This window comes from Dermochelys coriacea, chromosome 1, assembly GCF_009764565.3.
Source record: "Dermochelys coriacea isolate rDerCor1 chromosome 1, rDerCor1.pri.v4, whole genome shotgun sequence".
Classification (NCBI taxonomy): Eukaryota; Metazoa; Chordata; order Testudines; family Dermochelyidae; genus Dermochelys; species Dermochelys coriacea.
The window spans coordinates 113692643-113719498 of record NC_050068.2 but is presented as its reverse complement, the minus strand read 5'-3'; the positions used below and the strand labels follow the sequence as shown (position 1 = coordinate 113719498).

Below are 26856 nucleotides of genomic sequence, written 5' to 3'. Positions count from 1 at the left end.
CATCAGGCATTATATTGCAGCAAAGAACCTCCTTGACAAATTCCAGGAGACGCCACAACTGTCACTTTCCAAAAGATATGTTGGAAGTGCCTTACCACCAACCAATCTGGACTATGTGACTCACAGCGTCTATGGTAGATGCTGTCATATTGCAGTGAGCAGAACGGCAATGAGCTGCTGCCTCTGTAAGAAACTCCTTTCTCATCACTCAGCTTGAGGAGAGACTGCCAGGCTTCAAGCAGCCATGTTATCTCTAGTGCAAGCTCAAGCATATCAGATGTGGAGTGGGGAGGTGTGTGGCAAATGACCACAGCTGGGGTTTCAGGAACAGCCATCAGTGCAGTTGCAGTGTAGTTGAGGATGCTGAACACCTACTGAATGACTGATCATTTTGTCCTGTTCCATCAGGAGGACTTTCCAGACTCCACACTGCTGATCCTGGGGCTACTGAATGACTAAAATGTGTGATGCCTTCTTAAGCCCTTTTGACTTTTTTTAATGTATACATTTCTCTTTTATCTCCCTACTTTATATTTTGGATTTTGAACTTTTTTCCATTTTTATTGTACCACTTGTGCACTCGCTAATACTATCTACATCAAACCTTCTCTCTCTCTCTCTCTCTTTCCCTTTGTCTCTCATTCATCCCTACCCAGACTTCCCACCTAATACCTACTCATTCCCTTTGCCCAGTGCATGGATAGTTTAATCATCCCCTTCTTTCTCTTGTTTCCTTCCTCCTCTCATTTCCGCTCACCTTTTCTCATCCCCAATCTTTTTAGTTCTGACCCTTTCTTTTATTTTTTTTCTCCCTCCCTCTTCTCCCCTCTCATCATTCCCTCCCTTCATTCCCAATGCATGGCTCAGACAATCATTCTCCTTTGAGTCATCTCTCTCCCCAGTCCGCCTTTGCACTCTGATATCTCCCCCCCCCCCAGCTCTGACAGACGCACTCCCCTCACAGAAGAGGGGAACACAGTGAGCCTCTTAGCTGGCATGGCGTGTGACTGCCCTTGCGTCAGTAGTGTGCCATGTTGTACAGGACATTATGTGCATTTGCTCTAGTAGATGTGATGCTCCTATAGGGCTGGAGCTCTTTGCAATGTAACTGTCCCTTTAAAAAAGGAGAAAGCTTCTCACAATCTACTTCTGGACAAAAGGCGCTGGGATCTGACTGCTTGACTCCAGTTCAAGAGACAGGGAGACAGAGAGCACAGAAAGAAGGGGGAAGAGGAGACCCTGCCACAAAAGAGGTGAATGGGGGCAGGGATTGGAATTATTGACACTGGGGAGGGAAAAGCTTTGGAGGGGGAAAGCTTTGGCTGAGTGATGCTGAAGATGCAGGGAACTGTGTGTGTCTGGATCCTATTTTTGCTGAATGGAAGTAATAACTCTAACTTGCTACTGTAGCTAGTAGGCAAGCTCAGGGTTTGCCTATGCGAACTCAGAAACTACAAGCTACCTGCTTTGCTTGAACGTAAAGGCTGATTATGTATGTCAAAGGTATTGGATGATGATATGTGGGAGATTGGAAGAATTTGCTACACTCTATCTAGATGACAGTAGTATTGGCAATTCCTTGGGAGGGGAGAAGGGGAGTTAAACTTCACTTATAGACTTGTATGCAAACTTACATACTTTTTTATGAAGAGATCCACAGTATACATTAAAGATTGTATATTTTGTGTCAATAACTAGTACATAAAAATACAGGGTTCATTTCTTTGTGTAACTGAGAGTGAGTTCAAAGAAACTGTGAGAAAGGATGGCAAAGGTGCACTGAATATGTATATTTCTTAATAGTATCAATCCTCTAGAGTTTGTTTATCTCAGACTATTTCAATTACACTTGTCTTCTATTTGGCATGTTGCACTGTTCTGACTTTTTTAAATGTACGAAGTTTTTTATTTATAAAATGAATGAAAAAATTGAAGACATTTTTGTGGTGTGCAAGGAATTTTTCATATCAAAAAGCAAATACAGATGTGCAAGAGCAGGAATATACAGATGTATAAGTACAGGAGATGAATGGGCAGTTAATGAGGGGAGGAAACAGGGATAGATTCCAAGACTTACGTTTTCTAGTGTGGTTATTATTTGTCCACAGCTTTTGATATTCCTTAATATAATTTTGTAGCACGGATTTAAATTAATTAAAGATCCTTTGTAAAAATGAACAGCTCATATTATTATTATCTTCTATTCTGGAGGCTGTAAGTGAAAGTATTTCTTGATTAGAGAGTTCTACTATATCAAGGAGTATATTAAACAATTAGAATTAGAAGTGATTTCTTGCAAAGCCCTAGTTTTTAGCAAGATTGTTTTGTTTAACTTATGTAATGTTAGTTTTCTGTTCCTGAAACAAATTTAAAAAAATTAAGTAATCATTTGCTTTTAGTTTCAAGGGTTTGTCAGAAGTTTGTGAAATATTGATGTAACTGGATTGTTTTAAACACAACTCATATTACTGCTGGTTACATCTGAAATAACTATTTAATAAAGTAATCCATATACTCTCTTTGATGAACCGCTGAGTTTTCTTTATATTCTGGTTCTAATTGGTCTCATGCCATATCTGATTTATTTGGTTTGCTTTTATCAAATGTATAGTGTATAATGTATTATTGCATTCTCTCCAGAGGTCTTAATGAAATAGCAATCCAGGGAACAGTCGTGATTTCGACATGCCTTTCCATGTGGAGGGGCTGATAGCTATAATTGTATTCTATCTGGCAATCCTGTTTGTTGGAATATGGGCTGCCTGGAAAACCAAAAATAGTGGCAGTGATGGAGATCGCAGAGAAGCTATCATAGTCGGTGGAAGAGATATAGGCTTGCTAGTTGGTGGATTTACGATGACCGGTATGATAAACCCTCTTTTTTATACCTGAAACATAGCATCTCATTCTTTCTTTCATGTGAATAAAAGATATAGGCAATATTTGTTTTGAATAATGCAAAGTGGAGAAAAGAAATCTTAATTTCAGTGCACAGTCATGATTTAAGATGGATGATTTTTTATACTGTATTTGTTTATGAATAAGTAAATATGCCAGTCATTTAAATAGTCATTATTATATTCTAAAGGAAGAATTAACTCTATTTATTTTACACTAGTGCCATATTAATCAGTAAAATAGAGACATTTGGGGCAATAATGATTTTCATTATCAGACTGAGTCATCAGAATTTTTCAGTGGAGTGAATATACAGTTTACTTTTATTATAGCATCCCAAACCTGTGGGTTAGTGATGTGTTTTAGGAGAGAAAAAAAACTTTAAATTCAGAAAGAAATGGAAAAATATGCGGCATCAAAAACCATTTTTGATGCACTGGGCCAAATTTAACTCCATTGATTTCAATAGAATTACACAAGGGATTATTTTGGCCTATAGTTTGGCAAAATGATTTAATATTGTATTGTGCGTATTCATATTAGCCGACAAAGATTAGGAGAAGATTTGAGTTCTACTTTCAATCATACCAGCGCAACCTCTGAGACTCAAAGGGGTGCACTGGAGTGTCTGAGAGAACCACTGGACTAAGGGAAGACAATGGGGCTACTTGTGCGAGTAACTCTTCAGTAGTATGAGTAAAAGCATCACAATCTGGCCCTAAATTACAAGTGTTTTCAGATAGTCTGTCTAATTTGTACAATATTACATTGTATACAAACTGAACTGAGGTCATCTTTTTATTTAAACATATGTCATTTTGTTTTAGAATCATTCACATTTGTGATATTCTTAATGCAATTCCAACATGAAGCCCTTACACCTCCAATTTAGATTGATCAGATTCTATTGAAACTTCTTTCTTGTGCTGTCTTTCCAGCTTCAGAGTTAAGGAAGAGACTCATAAAAACTAAGAGCAAAATTCTGTGGTCCTTAATCGAGCAGAATTCCCACTGACTGCAATAGGAATTTTGCTCACTTAAGGACTGCAGATTTGGTTGTAGGGCAGGAAAATTGTTCAGGATGTTGTTTAAAGCCAATAGATTCTGAATCAAGGCTAAAACTGTACTTCCTTCCCTCCACTGTTGTGTAGTGTAGTGTGTTCCTGTTGCCTGCTGAACTGCCACCTCTTCATTCAAAGGGAGCTCGATATCACTGGTGACGAACTGTTTAGAACTTATTTGCCAAAATGAGGCACATCACCAGGAGAAGTGACTGGAAGATGATGATTTCATTTTGTGGCAATTTCTGAAGTTTCAAAATTTATTTTACTTCCACCTTGGAATGAAAACAAAACCTCTCAAACGTTTTCATGAAAGGAGGGTGTGGTGAGGCTGGTGGTTAGGGTTAGGCCTCGGCTGTGGGAGACTCAGGTACAAATCCCTGCTCTGCCTGATTTGAGATGAAAAACTCTGCTCTGAATCAGGCAAAGCAGGGACTTGACCCTAGGTCTATCACATCCCAGTCCTATCCACCAGGACACACACATCCTTCTGACACAATGGCATTATCATGAAAACATTCCTAAGGTTTTTCTCCCAAAATAAAGGAAGAACAAAAGAAAATTTTTTTGAAACCTCAAAAGTTGCCGCAAAACAGAATTGTCGTCCTCTGATCATCTGTGCTGGTGATGTTTCCTGTATTCACGCAGGGTCCAGTCCTGATGTTGCTCAGGTAAAAATCCCATGTACTTTAAGGTGTAAGGCTCGATCATCCAAAAACTGATGCACATGCTTAATTTTACATGCTGTAAGTAGCCCCACTGAAGTTAATGTGGGACTACCAACCGTGCATAAAGTTAATCCCATGCTAAATTCAATGGCACTTCGCACAGTGCTCAAACGTACATGTATTCATACATTTATGCAGAATCAGGGCCTAAGTCTTGTTTGAGTAGGGATGATTGGGCCACACAGTTTGGAAAGCAGGAATGAAAGGCAATTTTTAAATGTAAGATGATGATAATCAACCATAATATCCACGAAATTGCCATGTTACGCCTTGGTATTTTGATGTCTCTGAACAATAGGGGATTTTGATTTTTGGATAGTATCTTGTGATATCCAGACAGAATGAGTTAAAGGGAAGTATTTTAGCTTGAGTTTTGAAAATCCTGAGTTTTAGGAATAGTATTCTAACATAAATATATACCATTAATTCCCTTAATGGTCTAAATGCTAATTCAAAAATGAGAAATGTCACGTAAATGAAAATGTAAATGAAAAACTGCTTATTGAGCATCACAGCACACCCATAGTACAAGCATGTGGGAACAAAAAAAACTTTTAAATTTTAAAACTTCCTTTTTAAAATTGTATTTAGTAAAATAAGGCCCAATTCTGCTACCTTGACTCCTGCTGAGCTGTGCCTTACTCCACAAGTAGTACCACTGAAATCAAAGGGTAAGGTGTTACTCAACACAAGGGTGGCAGAACTGAGTACATAGCTTTCAATATCATATTTATGGCCCAGTCCTGGAGTCCATTGGAATTTTTGGATTGAGTTCAAAGGGAGTAGGATCAGGCCCTTAGATTCATTAAAGTTTATTTTGTAAATAAGCATTTAGACAGTATATAAAATGTATACACCCAACGAATAATGTCAATGGGGAAAAGCTAAATGGATATTTATGTTCTTAAAAAACAGCTGTATTAAAAAGTAAATAAAATGTTTTAACACAAAACGGTTCAAAGCTGAACATATCTGCTGTTCTCAAAATACAAAGAGTTAGAAGACTGAATTATGGACAAATCACAAAATTTCATTTTAAACCTGAAATTGTTTAAGATGTACTGAAGAACAAATTATGCCTTTAATTCGTATATCATTTTACATGTATAAATTTGAATATGAACAAATTATTAGCATTTTATTTAGTAAAAAAAAATTACCTCAGAGATGAGAACCGTGGCAAATTTCAGCCCACCATAAATGTTTATGGCTGTGATTAAACCCTGGGGAAAACACTGGAAGTTGTTTAATCAAAATGCTGCCACAGCCTAACAATAATGCTCCAAACGGAGCCATGATAATAACGATCCTTGGACACTGTTCTTCATTTTAGTCAGAGAGAGCAATACATTTTCTTACACAATGAAAAATTATCAATATGATGTTGTCTGACCAGTAACTTTGTTTTACAAAATCTCATTAGCTTGATAACAATTTGAGTGTTCAGTTAACAGATTGTTTTATAAAGATATGCTAGCTGGTTTTCTATCTGCGTATCTACTAGAAAAATCCAATATTGTGATACGTGTTGAAGTGGAAGAATCATTTAATATGAATTTCTGTGTTTCTCGGCTGAACTAAAAGCAGAATTTGACTCCACATCATAATCTATAACATCATAATCTATAACATTTCTCACAGTGTATGTTTAAAATGGAAAGTTAGTGTTGTCTGTATTTCATCTGAAGTATAGGCAGATAAAAGATTAAAATAGTCTCCCATATGTGACTGGCTCGGTAGATTACTAGTTTTTTATTCCCTGTGGCTGGCTTGTTTAAAAAAGGGAACTCACACAATAACTATATTAAAATAACTTTAAAAGTGAGGCTTAGCAAAGCTAAGTATCAGAAAATATACATCTTAGAATGAAACTTTAACCTTACGTCATCCCAGCCATTACGGCTCTTATTTACTTATTTTTTATGATGTATGAATTCCCAAAAAAGCACCTTCCCAATGTTCTAGGTTCTTTCAACGGATCTTTAAAAGACAGTCTTGCAAATTAAAATGTAATTAGAATCCACTCCTCACCCCCAAATCCAAAAACTGACCAACCAAAAAATTAATACTGAACAATATTCCACCCTATCCTCAAATACCAGCCCTTTCTCCTGAAAGCCTGGGGAAATAGATGAGCTCTGCAAAGTCCAATGAAGATTAACCGATTTGGGCTATTTGTGATAAGAGTGGAAAGTCATGGTGCTTCCATGGAGAATGTCCTATCAGCAGCCTCTCTCTCTTGCAGACTGATCTTGCTCCTGCCCCAGCACCTCCCTTGATCATAGCTATGGCAATGAGAGAGGCAATATCCTAAGTGGGTATGAAATAGATTTCCTGAGGTCTGCACTGATCTCAGAGATCTGATTCTGAGGGCAGAACTCCCTGTTCATGCGGGGAGGTGGTGAGAGCTAACACCACCCTCACGGAATGGTTCAGGAAAAGGTCTATTAAGAGATCCTTGGGTATAACCAGGCCAGGAGATGCTCTGGGCCATTGTCAGAACATTCTAAATATCAGAAAGAACAATACAATGATTGGTTATCTTATATATGCAACCATGTATGTACATGAATATTACTGCATTTTTGTGAGGGAAGGAAACCGAAATGACCATGAAGTGAAGCCCAGCAGTTCTTTCCTAAAATGAGAGATTATCCCATTAGAAATGCACTAATATATTAGAAACAGCCCTTCAGAATTTTTGTCTTATCCATATAGTATATGATAAAATAAAAAAAATAAGCATTTGGTCTGGTACTAAGGAAGCTGGTCAGTATTTCTGGGTGAAAAAGGCTGTTCTGGACAAAATAATCCCTTCTGTGCATTCAGAACCCTGATAGACATACTCCAATATGATTTATAGCAGGTATAAAATGCCTAAGCAGCACAGGAAGAAAAGTGGGTGGACTGGAATAAGAAAGTCCGGGGTCCTGACCTGTTACTCTCCATCTCAAATGCAACCAATGCTTTGTGCAATTGACCTGACTCAGGCAACAAGTTATTCCAGCCTTGGACTTTGAGTACTGGGCACCACTCTACAGGTTCTATGTCCACCTTCCCAAGTGAAGAAGGTAAAACATCCATCCACCCACCTAACCATTTTCAATGTAGACATTACAATCGTAGTATCTGGGCACTTCAATCCCACTACTATGAATGCATCCGATGACTTGAGCTGTAGCTCACGAAAGCTTATGCTCAAATAAATTTGTTAGTCTCTAAGGTGCCACAAGTACTCCTTTTCTTTAACATACAGCTAGCAATACATATCACAGGCATGTCGGGACACTGGAGAACCAAACTAGACTGGACATGTTTTCTCCAGCTTTTCCACCCATCCCTGTCAGTGGATACAAAAGCCTATAGTATAAGCAGTATGTCAGTGATTCTGTAATATTGGGTCCCGGTGCCAGGGATCAGTAATGGGGTGAGTGTGCTCCTTCTATCTCTTGATATCTGGGCATGCAGTATTATCATTGCCAGTGTCTGTGTATTGTCCAGTAAATCTTGGCAAGCTACCAAGATGTCCACTGACAACAGCAGGATCACAGGCAGAAGGATTTGGCCACTCTTACCAGGAGCAGATCTTCCACTGCTGTCCCAAATACATCTCCTACAAAGATTTGCAGCTGCACACTGGACCAGGGCTATGATTCAGAATGCAGAGTAGAAGATATTCCTTATTTCTCTTTGTAGTCAGAACCCCACTCTTAGCTTTGTTCCTTAGCCTCTGGAAAAGTACAAGATTTAGCTTCAAAATTAAAAAACACACAAACCCACATTTTGTACCTGCTCAGTGGTTGAGTGATATTACAGAAAGTGTGGGGAGAATACTGTAAACAATCTCCCATAAAAGTTTATTGAAATTTTTAAATAAATTTGTTTCATCTGTGGTCACCCCCCACTTGTCTTTGCTTTCTTCAGATATTCTGAAAAATTAGTTTATTGGCACAAATGTTTGTAGAAACAGTGATTGCTGACAGCATATTGCAGAATACTCATAGAAAGTGAATTTCGAATCACAAGTTTTTACACTGGAAGTAAGATTCTAAGAGTTACATTCCTTCTCATCTAATCAGGGAATAAGAACAAAATCTTGTGACCTCCATGTCCAATCAAAACCACTTGGGTTTTGCATTTCAAAAATCTAACATTTGTAATGAACTGTCCATGAACAAACTACAGACCCAAACATTAATTCATAAATATTATTCAGCGAATATCTGTATAAATACATTAGAGAAAATCAACGTCTATTTGCAGACAATCTGCAAACAGGAAAAGAAATCATATTCACTGCAATTATTTGCCATGAACTATTTACCCAGATCTAATTACAATACACTTCTGTGTGTGAGATCTGCATTTGAGACTTAGTCTTGATCCTCAGCTCCAAGGTCTGGCAATCTGCCACCAGAGACAGAATGAGTGCATTAGCTTCCAGCAGTTGGGAATATCACAAATGTTGCAGTTCTCCATGTGAATGAAAGCAGGACCTCTACATATAGCACAGATCCATTCAGGAATATATCTTTAGCAAGCTTAAATACAGATTAGGCAAAGTCTAAAAATTTCGGTAGAAGGATATGCCCACCGTAGCTCTAATTTTTTTAAATGCCATTCATAGAACTAAAAATTGACTAAAACTAGAGATTTTTTAACTTAGCTGGAGAGTGAAACTCGAGACACATTTTAAGGACCCTCATTGGTTAAACTCATGTTAAATTTAAATGTTAAGAATGTTCTGCATTGAGTTCAGCTTATAGTTCTATATTAGAAGTTATGATAAATGTTGACCATCAAAATAGAGTTTATGTTTTCATTTCTTCCTCTTCTTCTTTTTCAGCCACCTGGGTTGGAGGAGGCTATATCAATGGGACAGCAGAAGCTGTGTATGTCCCAGGCTATGGGCTGGCTTGGGCTCAGGCACCCATTGGCTATTCCCTTAGTCTGGTTTTAGGTAAGCAAAAATAAATTAGTCTCTCCATTTCTTAAAATATACAGATGTTAAAATGGTTATTGGAACCCCACAATTAGGGCCTGATGCTAAGGGCATTAACTTTAATGGTGGTCTTTCCAGTGACTTTAATGGGCTTTCAGTCAGTCCCTTAGAAAGGAAACTAATGCATTACTAATTACTGGAAATAATTTGAAATCTTAAATCACAAAGACTACCTTTGACACCCAGAAGTTAAGTCTTCTGAATGCATTAGAGGACTGCTACAGTAATATAAAGCTTTTATTTTGAGTAGATTTTGTTTCTTTCAAATCTGCCTACGAAAGGTACTATATATGGCCCTCATCACCCTAATATCTCAGAACCTCATAATCTTGAATGTGTTTAGCCTCACAATACCTCTTTGAAGCAGCAAAGTGCTATTATCAACATTTTACAGGCTGAGGGCTGAGGCAGAGAGACTAAGTGATGTGCCCAAGGTCACACAGGAAACCTGTGGCAGAGCAAGGGATTGAACTGAGGGTTCCTAACCTCTATGTTAGTGCCCTAAACAGTGGTCTTTCCTTCCCCTCAAATGCAGAATGAAAGCCAAAGTGATATACCAAAATTAGGAGGCTTACACTGAATGGCTGCTGGTATGTAAGGTATTGACAGTGTAGTTGTTTGTTTGTTTTTTAAATACAGTACTTCTGACTTCATAAATATAGTGTTATGGTTGTTTTAAATGGGCATAGTATATTTTATTTGAACAAAAGGGAGTTGGTCTGACATCACAATTCCTTTTTATTTCATTTAAAAAAAATTCAGAAAGTAAAATTTGTTGTAGAACAGGGGCTCTCAGCCTTCTTCATAGGTGGAACACCACTTAATAAAGCTATTGTCTTGTGAACCACTTTCCTTCCCATGCACAATAGCATAGACTAACTCCTGACTGATTTGTCATCATTTTTTTATTTAACATGAGGTCCCTGTATCAACTACAGCAATTGTTTGAATGGAAAAGTACTCAGGAATGTATGTATTTATTTTTATCTCTTGGTAATGTGCTAAGTGTCCTTTCCCACTGTCTAGTTTGGCTCTTAATTTCATTTCTTTTCCCCTCCCATCTATTCTGTTCCTATGTCGCCTGCTGATGCTTTTCTGCCGCTTTTCCTCATCTCTACCTATACATCCTTCCCCTACCAGGTGGCTCCTTGCTTCTCCAGATATGCTTTCCAGTCATCTAACCCTGTTCTTCTCTTAGACATAATGCTTGATAAACTCCTTCCTTTCTCATGCTGGACATTCGTGACTGGCTTGTGGGTACATCACCAAATAAAATTAGAGCAAAAAAAAAAATGTGCAGTCCTGTTCCAATATGTTGATCCCAATCTAAGCATCTTTTCAGTGAAATGAAATGAAAATGAACTGAGCACCCCTCACAGCAGGCTGAATGCACTAAAGCACCGAGCCATACAAATCCATATTTTGTTTTTCATAACCAGACCATGTTTGTTAGTGTTGTGTATGTGCATAGGTAGGGGGGTATTAAATGATTTTCATTCATTTTTATCCTGCTCTTCAAACCACTGCTTTCTTTACATGGAAAAATAAACCTTCCTTTCATGTTTAGAGGATATTTTAATTACAATTACATTTTAAATTTCTTTTAAAAACAGTCCAACAGACATTATTACACTTGTGAAAACCAGCAGTGTTTTACTGACTGTAAATGCATTTCTCCACTAAAGTTAGCGTTTTCTATTGTTTAATTTTTAGGTGGTCTATTTTTTGCAAAACCCATGCGTTCCAAAGGCTATGTGACAATGTTAGACCCATTTCAACAGCTTTATGGAAAAAGAATGGGAGGGCTCCTGTTTATACCGGCTCTAATGGGAGAGATGTTTTGGGCCGCAGCCATCTTCTCTGCGTTAGGTAAGGGACCAGCAGTAAAAACATTAGTTCACTGTCCAGAGGGAGTTTTTAAAAATCAGAAATGCATAACAGAAGCACCAGTTCAAAAGCAACCCTTTAACCCAGAAACTGCTTTAAAATGCTAACTACACTGGCCAAACAGTTTTTAAAAGGACAGTTGTCTTGGTCTAGAAATACCCAATTATCAGAACCTTGATTATCTCAGTATACTTTAAAGCATTTTGTTATTTTCAGTCACACAATTTTTGTTGATAGCCTCAAGATCACAGCAACCAGGAGTAATAGCTGTCAAAGAAAGAGGATAGTCATGCAACATTTTTGATAGTGCATATAAATGGTATGATCCCTAGCATTCAACCATTGTAGGAGACCTAGATGTAAAACAATTTCAATGCATCATAGAACAGAAGCAATGCTGTGACTGATCAAGGATCCTAAATCTTGTTAAACTCAGAATGCATCTGTATTTGGAAAAATAAAGAACATTCTTAGGTTTCAAAAATGATTCAGAGAACTAATGGAAACATGGCTCAGAAATGAAGACTAATATTTGTATATAGAAAATCACACCTCCGTTCTCCCAACCCCAATAGAGATCTGAATTTTGCTATGCCTTCAAAAATGGAGAAAACTCTTGAGTTAAATCACCATTCGTGGTCGTGACTCAAACCAAGTAACACACAGAGTGCGTATAGTACTGCTTTACAGGGCAATCTTTTTTTAAACAAAAAATAAAATGTAAAGCTTCTTTCCAACTGTGATCTGATTAACTGCAAAGCACTGGGGAACTTGTTCTCCATAATTTCATCACAAGACCCTTAAGAATCTGAGAGCAAACTGCCTGCTGAGGTGATGGGAAGTGAATGACTCAAAGAACTTTCTGAGAATTTAAAATGTTCTTTCTTTTTGAATGAAGATCAATTGATTTTTGAGAAGGCTTTATGTTGTATTTCAAAGCAAGAAAGTAAGTATTGTGAATGCCTTTCTAGCATGCTATGTTAACAAGTGGTAATTAAAGACTATAAAATTGAGAGGTTTCTCCATTTTAGCTACTATTTGAACAAAGTCAACCATTTTGTGCTCCCAAATTCTCCCCTATGTAGGTTATATCCACTATGGGGAATAAGTTTTGACTCTGAATTTCCTCATAGTTCTTCACTTGAGAGAAAGGGACAGGTTTGCAGCAGTCTAAGAAAGGTATGTGGGTCCATCCCTGAACCCATGAATCTTGGAGGCTCTCTGAAGGCATCTGTGAGGCAACAGCATGCCTCCCAGTAGCCCCCTGAAGCCCTAAGACAACACAGCTTCTGCAGGAGCTGTACTGCTAGGTCTTTCCCAACTATGGGTTCACACGGACCTTAGTGATTACATACAGGAGAGATGCCACACCTACAAGTCATTGTGATGGTTTAAATTAAACATTCTGCAATTAGTGGGGGAAGGATTTTTAAAATGAATGATAAAAGATGCACTCATGTGACACTGGGTTTTTTTCATCTAAGGAAAATATACTAATTGCTTTTTTGAGATTCAGTGTTTGAATATATGTTAAAGTTTTGTGCTGGAGAAATAAGGTGTAATTAATCAATCCTACAAAAGCAATTAATTTCTAGCGTAATGTCCATACACACAACATCTGGAAACACAGGGGGCTGGCTAGGTCGGCAGCTCAAAGTGGCGTTAAAGCAATTGAAGAAGATGGATGGAGAATTCCCCCTGGGCAGGGAAATAAGTCTCTGGTGTAAATCCAGTGGAAGTGTCTCCTCTGCCCCCCTTATCCCAGCCATTCCTCCACCCTCCACCCTAAGGGAAGGGGTGTAGGCAGGATAGGGGGGGAGGGAGGCTCATGGAGAAGCACAGCTCCACTATACCCATCATCCAGTGATGTGAGTAAGGTCCCTGTGCAGCCGCAACTGGTGCCAAGGTTGGGCAGCTATGAATTGGGGAAGCCAACACAGCTTGGACAGAGTGAGAAATCAAAGCCATTGTCTCCTGGCCCTTGTGAGGGTACACAATGTGAGGAGAGGGTATACGGTGGAGCCTGCCTTCCTTCCCTCTGCCAAGCTTGAGTCAGAAAGAGGCAGAATTGCAGTCGCTACAATTAACAGAGCACAGGGTCTGGGACTACTCTCTCCCTACTCCTTCAAGGGCATATGGTGTTGCAAATGAGATGTGGAGGAGACAGGGCCATATACCTGCCCTGTAACCCGGCACTGGCTCATAGAGCTGTCGCCTGCAAAGGGGGTAGCTGCAAGCACATATTCCCAGCATGCTCAGGAGCTCCAGGAGGCTTTTTGTCTCCCTGGGATGAGGCAGAATGCAGCTCCACACCTTCTCCTTACTATCGACTGGATCTTAAAGCAAAAAACAGACCAAAGAAAGCAAAGCACAGTTTTATTTTGTAGAGTGTGACAGATCTTGAAACTGGCTTCTGAAAGGAGACTGAAGAGAGCAGAAGAGCTAAAGTCTGTTGTTTTCCCCTGCAGGTGCCACCATAAGTGTGATCATTGATATTGATGTCAATATTTCAGTGATTGTTTCTGCCCTGATTGCAATTATGTACACTCTGGTGGGTGGACTATACTCAGTGGCCTATACTGATGTGGTTCAGCTCTTCTGCATCTTCCTGGGGCTGGTGAGTTTGCTCATTTATATCTCGTTGTTGTTTTTTCTAAGCATAAAAGAAAAGGAGTACTTGTGGCACCTTAGAGACTAACAAATTTATTTGAGCATAAGTTTTCATGTTGGTCTTGCTCTGGAAAATGGGCCAAATCCAGAAGCCCAGAGCCCAGCCTAAATTCCCCACTTGGGAACTGAGTATGGTCACTGGGAGTGGGGAGAAGAAATCCTTCCCCTCACCATGCTGCCGAGCCGTGTGGTTCTACAGAGACATTACTTCAGCCTAGTGGCAGTATGAAGTAGCCTTCCACAGACCCAAAGAGCTTCTGCTCAAAGGAGGACTGGAAGATTCTCACAGCATTGGATCTATACATCTGTCCCATAACCAACCAGTCCTGCCCCCTCTTCCTCATGCAAAGCCTCCAAATCCAGCCTGCACAGCAGAACTGCTCCAGTTTGATTCCAGAGGGACCTCTGTGAGCACAGAGTTGCATTTGTGCCAGTGAGCCCATACACTGATGATGTATAAGAGTTTGAAGGAGGGACACAGGACTCTATTCTCTGGCTCATTCCATCCCTTTGAACCACTCAGGCAATGCCAAACCTCTTGTAACTCTTCAGACATACCTGGTATGCGGAAGTCCTAGCTGACACATACCTTTTGGAACCAGCCCCTTCACCTCCTTCCCAGTGGCCTGTGGCACAGAGGGTGAAGAAGTGCAAGAGGGTGAGCAGCCAGAGGGGGAACTGCTCCAGAAATCCCCAGCTGGCATCTGGTTCCTAAGGCACCATAGCCTTCAGGCACCTTTCAAAGTAGTCCCTAGACTGTCCTAAACTATGCCAGTGTTTGGGATTAGGGCATAGAATCATGGATCCATTACTGAATTTACCAAGAAACCCCTCCCCTTCTGTTCAGTTCAACATATACTGTATGCAGCGAAGAATCTGCCCTTTAATCATTGTATGCATGTATGGTACATACAACAGCTACGTTAAACAAACATTATTAAGATGGCAAAGTCAAACTTTCAGTTCTTAGGAAAAGCCAGCATTAAAGATGCCTGTGCAACTTTAATTTGGCCCCCTTATGTGTATGTATTGCAGCACAGTCTTTAATGACCTGATCGCATACTATTTTACCCCATACTAATCCTGCTTCATTCGGCTCTCCCTGTTTCTGTTCCTGTCTCTCAGTCCCAGTTTCCTTGCTCAGCCAATCACAGTCTCCCCACAACCCCACCTCCCAGACCCCGTTTCCCTCTCCCGTCCTAATGGCCTTCACCCCAGTGTTCACCCCCTAGTAGGTCCAGCTCTTGTTCCCCCTGCTGTCAAATCAGGCAGCTTCCTCTTTTAATATGCCTGTTCCCAGTGGAGGCCAATGAGAGCACAAGAGAGACAGGCTCCCTGTTCTCAGTTCAGGTGCCCAGACCTGGACTCAGCACAACTCGCAGCACCCAGAGCATCAATTGAAGGGGAAGTCCTGTTCAGCTCTGGGCTGGAGCATGTCCAGCATGGGTAGAATCTTCACAGATTTTAGCTCCTATAATCTAAAGGTTACGGAGCATATGCAAATTGTGATTTTTCTAAAGCTTAGAACTTGACCAAATTTGAACAGAATTTCATGGGGATGAACAAGGCACATCCTTGGGGCAAACACCAGCCCCTCTGGCCAGATTTTAAGTGACTGCTCCAATAACAGGGACATGCAGATGGTTTCATTTTCCTGAATGGGACTCCGCTGTCAAAAGTTTGGGAAACATTGATTTATAGCATAATTCCCTCTTATCTATATACATTTGCTTTTTATGTGTACCTACATTTTGTGCCAAACTTTCCACTGGCATAACTCTGTGGACTTCAGTGCAGTGGCGGATTAGCCACTGGGCCAACGGGGCCCATGCCCAGGGGTCCCAGCCAATTGGGGAGCCCCTGGAGTGCTGAGTGGACAAAACAGGGCAAGCCCCAGCACCCTAACCCCATTTCCTTGGCAGGAGCACCAGGCGGGCAGAGCAGGGGGGAGGGGAGTGGGGGGAGGCTGCAGGCAGAAGGGGTTGGGAGGGGCCCCCACTTGCTATGTCCCAGGGCCCCACAAACCCTTAATCCACCTCTGCATAAATGAATTTACACCAACAGAGAATTTGGTTCTCTTGTGATTAAACTTGACATTTGAGCTAAAGCACACAGTAAGAAGAAAAATACTGAGTAAAATGTTTCATACAATAATTTCATAATTTTTGCACAGATTGTTACACTCAATAAAATGTCACTCTTTGGTTATAGTGGATCAGTGTTCCTTTTGCAATGTCACATCCTGCAGTTAAAAACATTGGATTCACAGCTGCACAGAAAGAGTCTTGGCTTGGATCCATTGAATCACTTGATGTCTACTCATGGCTTGACAATTTCTTTTTACTGGTAAGTCATGGTTTGTATGAGAGAAAAAAAGCATTTAATCATTCATAGTGTATTGCCATGCAACATGTGTAAATGTAAAGTGGCTAATTAAAAGTTGCCAGTAAACTGTGCATGGAGATTTTAACTTCTTCACTGCTGATGAATATATCAGATATATCCTGATAGTCAATTGATTTTAATGAAATTTCAATAGAATATGCAGCACAGCAGCTGAACTGGAGGGCCATCAGCAAAGCAGTTAAATATTGTTTAGCTAAAAGAGATGACTTAGTTAAAGTTAAGGAATAGAATAAGGATATGATTTAACAGATGGTATTCTTGCCAGAGGACTATATTGTAGGAGGCAATAAATACTAAATACAGCTGATTAAAGATGCCACAGTTGTAGGTGAGTTAGAAAACCTTGGATGGATGGGTGGATGGATGGATGGATGGATGGATGTCAGAGTGAAACTGAGTTTAAAGTTTGTAAAATCCATTTAGTATAGGAACGGCGGGTAACTCCTTGTATTCTTAAGGATGCCCAGCATTTTGCATTATAACATCCTTCTTTTCAGTTGCTTATAACTTTGGATGTATAACTTTCTATTCCAGGTGAATACCTCAGGCTGAATAAATTTATTTATTTATAAAATTTCAGCCAAAATGGTTCAGCTGTTTCTGAGAACGGAGCTAGAAAATATATGTGTTTTTTGCCTATGTTAAAAGATTCTGTCACCCTTTCCTTTGAGAATCCAAGTGCCCCCATGCTTTAGAGCAGGAACTTGGAATGTGATGCCCTGGTTGCCAGGGATGTAACTTTTGCTATCCTTCTGAAAATCAAGCAAATTTGGCCAACTTGGGGAAGGTGTAGAGCAGTGGTTCCCAAACTTGTTCCGCCGCTTGTGCAGGGAAAGCCCCTGCTGGGCTGAGCCAGTTTGTTTACCTGCCGCGTCCACAGGTTCGGCCGATCGCGGCTCCCAGTGGCTGCGATTTGCTGCTCCAGGCCAATGGGAGCTGCTGGAAGTGGCGCAGGCTGAGGGACGTACTGGCTGCCGCTTCCAGCAGCTCCCATTGGCCTGGAGCAGCGAACGGCAGCCCCTGGGAGCTGCGATTGGCCGAACCTGCAGATGTGGCAGGTAAACAAACTGGCCCAGCCCGGCAGGGAATTTCCCTGCACAAGCAGCGGAACAAGTTTGGGAACCAGTGGTGTAGAGGAATAGAAAATATTACTGGTCTCTATTACTCTGTTAGCTCAAGGGGAAGAGATCTGTTTGGTGGTTCTGAAGGTTCCAACCCTGTTGATGGCCCATGAGGGTGTCAATATGATGCCATATGATGGAATGCATTTTATAAAAACTTAGGAAGTTACGTGCATAAACGCAAAAAAACTGTATTAAAAAAATACTATTAAGACTATAAAGCCAAACATTAAAAAATGAAGAAATGTCAGAATTAAGGTTGCCTGTGCAACCTTAATTGGGCCCCTTTGTGTGTATGCATTATAATAACAGTCATTAACTATATGATCACGTACTACTTTTTCCACAGGACCCCTGCCACACACCATGCACTGTATGAATGGTGCTCAGTTAATGAACAGCTGTTTAATATTTTGTTTTCTCTTTGTTCAATGTGTGACCCCATTCATTATATTTTGGATACTATTCAAACCCTGCTCTCTAGACAGACTTGACATTGCAACCTTAGTCATGTACTTGTAATGTAGATTTTTGTGTGTCTTTTTAAATTTACTCAACAATATAGAAGAAGAGATGCACCATTTTTAAAAGAAAAAATATTGTTTCTCTACCATTATGATGGTTTGAAAGTTCTGTGCCACTGCTTTCTTAGACTTTCCATTGATATTACTTTGGCTGCATGGCTTAGAAGAATTATTTGAGGATTGGGTTGAAAGTACATAGTTGCATGGTTTGGAGGTCTAAAACATGTCTCAAGTATACAGAAATCTTCATTTCAAATCCCACTGGTGCCTAAGGTAGATCTAGTTGGTTCAAGAGGGTGCTCTGTATGTCAATTCTCCATCTATGAAATTAGTTGATAATATTTCCTAATCTTTGTTGTAAGGCTTAATTAGTATTTGTGATGCTCATTGAGATCTTTGGATGACTGGTGAGGTGCAAAGTAATTGTTCAAGGGAATGGCCTGCACAGAAAAGGAGAGATGTGATTACATATCAAAAGATTTCAGTGTTACTTGAGAGAGTGAAAATATTCAATTGTTATGGGCTGTGCCTGGTTGAAATTTTTGATAGTATATATAATTGAGGTAATAACAACAGTGGATAGGAGCAGATTATTGCTGTTGCTTGTTCCAGTGTATATAAATATATTAAAGAAACCCTCAGTAAACCAGAAATGATAGAATGTTGTTTATTGTACTTGCAGATGTTGGGAGGAATCCCATGGCAAGCATATTTTCAGCGAGTTCTTTCTTCTTCATCTGCCACATATGCTCAAGTATTATCCTTTCTGGCTGCTTTTGGCTGTCTTGTGATGGCCCTTCCTGCAATACTCATTGGTGCAATAGGAGCATCAACAGGTAAATGACTGACCAGAGTGAATACAACTATGACAGTGTGTGAAAACCCTTATAGAGTGTGTGTTCAATATAATCCAGCTAGATAATACCATTAAACTTCTCCTGATTTCCTTTACACAAGAATAGACCTGAATTTAATTGTACAGAACATTCTTTTGACTCAAAGTATCCCACAGCTCAGTCTAATGGTGTAAATATTTAATATATTTTGAATATACTCATGAACTACCTATTGTAAATGTCTAAAACTACCTTCTATTGAATGGAATCAAAGCTAGTTAATTGTGTGTGTCTTAGACCTTATGCAAATACCATCTTACAAAGATTTTACTATTGTTCAAGTGGTAGAACCTGGTGCTATTACAGCTGGGATTTTTTCCCTGTTGCTGCTGTTATTTTGCCTCACCTAGATGTTCACAAACTTGATACAATATTTTAGTTTGAGTTACATCCTGTTATTAGCTATTTATTATTAATAATATAATTTGCATTTATATTGCCTAAGAACCCCAGCCATGGGCCATGGACCCATTTTGTTAGGCATTGTGCAAGCATAACAAAAAGATATTTCACACTCCAAACACCTGGGCAGTGGCTATGTAGGTAAAGCCACCCTGTGTTCACAAATCGCTGACACATATCCTGGGGCATTCCTTCCTTCTACTCCAATTCAGCAACAGAACCACAGGAAAGGTTGTAGCTCTTATTGTTGCACTGCTCTCTAGGGAAGTCTGAGGTCTTAATACACCATGCTGTCCTGCACAGGACCTAGAGAAACACAGCGTTTCTTTAGTTCTAGTTTTGGTCACGAGACACTTAGTGCTGCCTCGGGGAGTGGTCAATGCAGAACAGTGATATGCAGCACCAAGAGTCTGTTTTCTGTGATGCTGCTAATGATTAGGAGGAGTTGGGGGCAGAAGACCTTTCCTAGACTGGGCCTCATGGTTGAAGGGGATAGTGCCGTGCACTGATTTCAAAGAGTCAGATGAGGGCAGCAGGCTACATGGCCACCCAAAAGATTCCAGGAAGGCAGGAAGGTTTGAGGGCCACTGGATCAGAACATAGCAACAAAAAGGAAGGGGCCTTTCTGGTGCAGAGGTTAGTGGGAAAGGCGCTAGCACAACCCATTAGTTTCATTGTGAAATCAGCAAATTTAGCCAGGTATATTTGGAGTGTTCAGGCTGAAATGAGCCCACTCCTCCAACTGAACCTCAGGTGGTACAAACCCCCTGCAAAGCAGAACAGCTGGTTTAGATTTGCTGCACCATCTGAACTCAATTTGGCAAGGTTTGCATAAGCTCAATGAGCATGAATGAACATGACAATATGCACTGGATCACTGATTATTCACAAAGGCAAAGAAGTCAATATGTATCCTATACAATCAATTACATATATATATATATATATGTATATATATTTGTATTACAGATTGGAACAAGACTATGTATGGTTTACCAGACCCCACAGAGAGGCAAGAAGCAGATATGATTTTACCAATTGTGCTTCAATATCTTTGTCCTGTCTATATTTCTTTCTTTGGTCTTGGTGCAGTATCTGCTGCTGTAATGTCATCAGCTGACTCTTCAATCTTATCAGCGAGTTCTATGTTTGCTCGAAACATTTACCAACTTTCATTTCGACAAAATGTGAGATTAAATTTCAATTTATTTTTTTAATGAAAAGGTCTTGGGGAAACTTTAAAAATGAAACTGAAAATGTTCTCCATTTGTTTCTATCTCTAGTAAGATAAAATGTAACATTTCTCTTATTACAGTTTATTAAATTAAGAAAATGAAAAATCATAGAAATCCTGGTGATTATGATTAATTACATAGGTGAAAAAGTAACATCTGCTGAAACTGTAGCTAGCTCTATTCATGATGTTACAATATACTTGAACAATTCCTAATTATTATTGTCAGCACAAGTTTTATTAAATCATTAACTATGAGACATTTTCAGATCACCGATTAACATCAAAAATGTTTAGAAATCATTTGACAAATTGAAATTGAGTAGAATGAACTATAGCTTAAAAGCCTGTCAGTGTAAATGAATGTTCTCACATCAACAAATTGTTTCATGATGTGCTTATTTTTAAAATTCAGTTCGGTCAGTCTACTTGTTCTTTTGATTGTGCACTATATTAAACTATTTTTCCCTAAAGCTGCAAAAATTTGGGGGTGACAGCCATGCCCCTTGAATTTTTTTTCTTCTTACATGCTACATATCTTGCTAAATCTTTCACAATATCTGATTATGAATCATGCAAAATCCTCTGATTTTTCAGAGTTTTATGTATCTATTGTTTTATGTATCTATTCATAATAAAAGTCATACATGCATTACTATGGAAAACTAACACTTTTTTCTTTTTTCTTAGGCTTCAGATAGGGAAATAATTTGGGTCATGCGAATCACTATTTTTGTCTTTGGAGCATCAGCAACAGCAATGGCACTGCTAGCTAAGTCAGTTTATGGACTCTGGTATCTCAGTTCTGATCTTGTTTACATCATCATCTTCCCTCAACTCTTATGTGTGTTATTTATCAAAGGAACCAACACTTATGGTGCCATTGCAGGATATTTGTTTGGCCTCCTTCTCAGAATTACTGGAGGAGAACCATACCTTTACCTTCAGCCCTTGATCTTCTATCCTGGTTACTACGCAGATAAAAATCATATATACATCCAACGCTTCCCATTTAAAACACTTGCTATGCTCACCTCCTTCTTCACTAATATTGCAGTCTCCTACCTAGCAAAATATTTATTTGAAAGTGGTTCTTTGCCACCAAAATTAGACTTCCTTGATGCTGTTGTTGCGAGGTACAGTCAAGAAAACATGGACAAAGCAACTCTTGTAAAAAGTGACAATATTATATTAAATGAGCTTGCACCTGTGAAGCCTCGGCACAGTCTGACTCTGAACTCAACTTTCACAAACAAGGAGGCCTTCAGTGACATTGATTCAAGTCCAGAGCTATCCAATGCTGAAGATAACTTAGTGACCAACACAAAATGAAATTCTGCTTTCACATAAAATGCAGTGCAACAGGGTATCCCATGAAGAATGGTAAGAGGCATTTTAGCAGAAGAAAAACAGGATCCGGAATAAAATGCCACTGCACAATTCTTTAAATCACTTTCTATGAGAGTGGGAATCTGTGGAATAAACTGTTGTATTTTATTATCAAACTTGTTACGTTGGGTTATAGAATCTCAAACAAAGACAAATTCTGCATCTCCCCCCATGCAAACAGATCTTGATACTACAGAATTTAATAAACATATAAAACACAAAATATAAGTAACAAAAACAGTGAAAATTATTCAGGTCAGCCAGTATATAAAGATACTTGACATTTGTATTCAGTCATCTGTGAGATTATGATATGGTCACTAAAATAATGAGCAGTCAGCATTATATTGGCACTAATTGAAAAATATGTGGTCACTACTGTAAGTGATTCATTGCTAATTATCAGGTAGCTTGAACAAGAAGTAATAATTAACAACCTGTCTTGCTTTTCTTATAACAAATTTTGTAAAAATACATCCAGTATTTTATTATTTCTACTAAAGTAATTAAGTGTGTGATTAACAATAAGTTCCTTATAGGAGGGTTAAATGTATTATACTTACAAAAGGTTCAAAAAGATATCAGGTTTCAGAGTAGCAGCCATGTTAGTCTGTATTCACAAAAAGAAAAGGAGTACTTGTGGCACCTTAGAGACTAACAAATTTATTAGAGCATAAGCTTTTGTGAGCTACTGCTTATGCTTAAATAAATTTGTTAGTCTCTAAGGTGCTACAAGTACTCCTATTCTTTTTTAAAAGATATCACTATTTTAAAGTGGTGTTATCTTATACAATATGCAAGATAAACTTAAACAAAATATATTACTACAGACGCCTTTCCTTTCTATCTCTGAGTGGCTGTCACCAAGAGAGGATAAAAAACTTGTTTATAAAAAAAAAATTAAAGCAATAAATTGAGTTGAAAATTAAGCTCTAGGTGAAGTAATGGGAATTTATGCTTTGTAGAGGTAAATACAGTTTTGCCATTGTGAAAAAAGAAACAATTTCTTTGCTCAGTGTCAAAATAAATATTGGACATAAACAGTCTGCTGGTGTGGAAATATAACAGTGCAGAGTCCATTAATAGTAGGGGGAATCAAGAGGGCTGGATGGAAGATGGGGGTGCGGATTCTGTAGAAAATTTTGACTTTTCATCAAAAACAAAATGTTTTCAAACAAAAAAATGCAATCTATTTTATTTTGGGGTTTGCTGTGAAAAGTCTAAATAGTCTATGGAAAGTGGACATGTGGAAAAATTCACTTTGTTGAAAACTGAAATTGGGCTTCTGACTGCTCAGCCCCCTGGCACTGAAAACTAAGAAAGAATAAAATTGCAGCCACTTGACCATATCTTAGATGTCTGTGCTGTTCTCAGTGGTACTGGTCCTTCCCAATGGGAGGCCTAATAACTAAATTGCTCTACAATGAAGAGTTATACTCCAGTAATTTTCCAATGATCCTTGTAAAATTAACAGATGACAGAAAAGTGTAAAACTGAAATTCATATTTCCTTATGTTTTGATTACTGGTGACAGTTTCTTATTAACATTCATGAAACTATGAATTATAGCAGAGAACAGAAAATGAAAGAATACGTTTTGCTGCTAAAGGAAGAAGCCATCAACTTTTGCATTAGTGTCAACGTAACTTTCACAGGGTTGATCCTTAAATTTTTTTGCTACTTTTGTGGAGTTTTAATTCTATATGTATATTATGTATGTACATAAAATTCATTTTAGAAATGTTAATGTTTTTTCCAAAAGTCATATTTCAAAAATAACACTGCATCTCAGCTCTGAATGTGCACCTTATGAACTGCAGTACTAGATTTAAAAAAAAAGTCAAGCTCTAAGGACTGTAGATCAAAACTAGATCTCCTTCAAATGCACACATGGCCCAATACACAGTAGAAATGCCAAGTTTCTACTCTCTGAGTGAGTGGAAGAGCAGATTCAGACCACTTAGGGGGCTCCAAAACCAACTGCATGCACAGTGGCATTCTCCATTGGACCATATAGAAAGGGAAGGAGAAGTTGCTGGGGTCTGGCCAGTGAGTCTATGCACAGCTTAGAACTGCTAGTCCAAAGCCCCCCATTCGATGGCACAGTGAACCATGCCTTTACTTGCAGCCATAATGCAGTGCCCTAGTTCCAGGATGAGTATGAAGACTCCATCTGGCAATGATTTGTAAATGAACCATGCAAAGCCTTGATACTTTGGCTCTGTATAGGGGAAATCAGGATCTCATCCTTCAGGCTAAATACTAACACCTTCCATGGACTTGGAAGGCCTGAACATAGCAGAACTACTGAAGATCTGCTAGTTCATGGGGACAACCTGCAGTGAAGCTGTACTGAGGGCAGGGCTGAGCAGAGGATGGAGATTCCATTTCACAAACTGGTTTTATTCCAAATTGCAATGAAACAACTTCTAAATTCTCAGCTAAAGGAGGTTACAAAAAAAACAGTTTGGATTGATTGAAACATTTTGCTTAGTCACAATCATTATTTCAATTTTGACTTTTTAAATTATATATTACATTACAGAATTTAAAAAATTCAAAATGAAGTGTTGTTTCATAATAAAAATCAAAGTGTTTCATTCCAAAAATATTGAAACAGGATGTTTCAACATTATCAAAACTTTTTATTTGTGGTTTATCTCCTAAGTGAAATTTCACTGAAACCAACACAAATGTGTTTCAGTTTCAACAGCACTGCATTCTCTGATGGAAAATGGTTCTATCAAAGTTTTCCCAACCTGTCCTAAATGGGGGATTCCACATATGTTGCTCTCTGAGTAGCATTACTCCATGGCATCACTATTGCAGTAGAAGAGAGAGGTTCTGGAACAATTTGTATAGTGGGGTGCTAAGAGCCATTGAATCAAATTTCAGAGTAGCAGCCGTGTTAGTCTGTATTCGCAAAAAGAAAAGGAGTACTTGTGGCACCTTAGAGACTAACAAATTTATTAGAGCATAAGCTTTCGTGAGCTACAGCTCACTTCATCGGATGCATTTGGTGGAAAAAACTATTTCCCCATGGTATTTCTCCCTCCCACCCCACCCCCCACTGTTCCTCTGATATTCTTGTTAACTGCTGGAATTAGCCTACCTGCTTGTCACCATGAAAGGCTTTCCTCCTTCCCCCCCCTGCTGTTGGTGATGGCTTATCTTAAGTGATCACTCTCCTTACAGTGTGTATGATAAACCCATTGTTTCATGTTCTCTGTGTGTGTGTATATAAATCTCTCCTCTGTTTTTTCCACCAAATGCATCCGATGAAGTGAGCTGTAGCTCACGAAAGCTTATGCTCTAATAAATTTGTTAGTCTCTAAGAGAAAAGGAGTACTTGTGGCACCTTAGAGACTAACAAATTTATTAGAGCATAAGCTTTCGTGAGCTACAGCTCACTTCATCGGATGCATTTGGTGGAAAAAACAGAGTAGAGATTTATATACACACACACAGAGAACATGAAACAATGGGTTTATCATACACACTGTAAGGAGAGTGATCACTTAAGATAAGCCATCACCAACAGCAGGGGGGGGAAGGAGGAAAGCCTTTCATGGTGACAAGCAGGTAGGCTAATTCCAGCAGTTAACAAGAATATCAGAGGAACAGTGGGGGGTGGGGTGGGAGGGAGAAATACCATGGGGAAATAGTTTTACTTTGTGTAATGACTCATCCATTCCCAGTCTCTATTCAAGCCTAAGTTAATTGTATCCAGTTTGCAAATTAATTCCAATTCAGCAGTCTCTCGTTGGAGTCTGTTTTTGAAGCTTTTTTGTTGAAGTATAGCCACTCTTAGGTCTGTGATCGAGTGACCAGAGAGATTGAAGTGTTCTCCAACTGGTTTTTGAATGTTATAATTCTTGACGTCTGATTTGTGTCCATTCATTCTTTTACGTAGAGACTGTCCAGTTTGGCCAATGTACATGGCAGAGGGGCATTGCTGGCACATGATGGCATATATCACATTGGTAGATGCGCAGGTGAAGGAGCCTCTGATAGTGTGGCTGATGTGATTAGGCCCTATGATGGTATCCCCTGAATAGATATGTGGACAGAGTTGGCAACGGGCTTTGTTGCAAGGATAGGTTCCTGGGTTAGTGGTTCTGTTGTGTGGTGTGTGGTTGCTGGTGAGTATTTGCTTCAGATTGGGGGGCTGTCTGTAAGCAAGGACTGGTCTGTCTCCCAAGATCTGAGAGAGCGATGGCTCGTCCTTCAGGATAGGTTGTAGATCCTTGATGATGCGTTGGAGGGGTTTTAGTTGGGGGCTGAAGGTGATGGCTAGTGGCGTTCTGTTGTTTTCTTTGTTGGGCCTGTCCTGTAGTAGGTGACTTCTGGGTACTCTTCTGGCTCTGTCAATCTGTTTCTTCACACAGATTGACAGAGCCAGAAGAGTACCCAGAAGTCACCTACTACAGGACAGGCCCAACAAAGAAAACAACAGAACGCCACTAGCCATCACCTTCAGCCCCCAACTAAAACCCCTCCAACGCATCATCAAGGATCTACAACCTATCCTGAAGGACGAGCCATCGCTCTCTCAGATCTTGGGAGACAGACCAGTCCTTGCTTACAGACAGCCCCCCAATCTGAAGCAAATACTCACCAGCAACCACACACCACACA

At 39.3% G+C, this 26856-nt stretch overlaps 1 protein-coding gene across 1 annotated transcript; it reads left to right on the top strand.

Moving 5' to 3' along the window:
- The first annotated feature begins 533 nt into the window (after positions 1-533).
- On the top strand, positions 534-25120 carry SLC5A7 (solute carrier family 5 member 7). The gene is made up of 9 exons (XM_038421130.2): positions 534-1253; positions 2641-2863; positions 9534-9647; positions 11403-11558; positions 14045-14193; positions 16458-16592; positions 18980-19133; positions 20565-20782; positions 21520-25120. The coding sequence occupies exons 2-9, from the start codon at positions 2686-2688 to the stop codon at positions 22159-22161; spliced, it is 1746 nt and encodes a 581-aa protein (XP_038277058.1). The 5' UTR covers positions 534-1253; positions 2641-2685; the 3' UTR covers positions 22162-25120.
- Positions 25121-26856: the final 1736 nt, after the last annotated feature.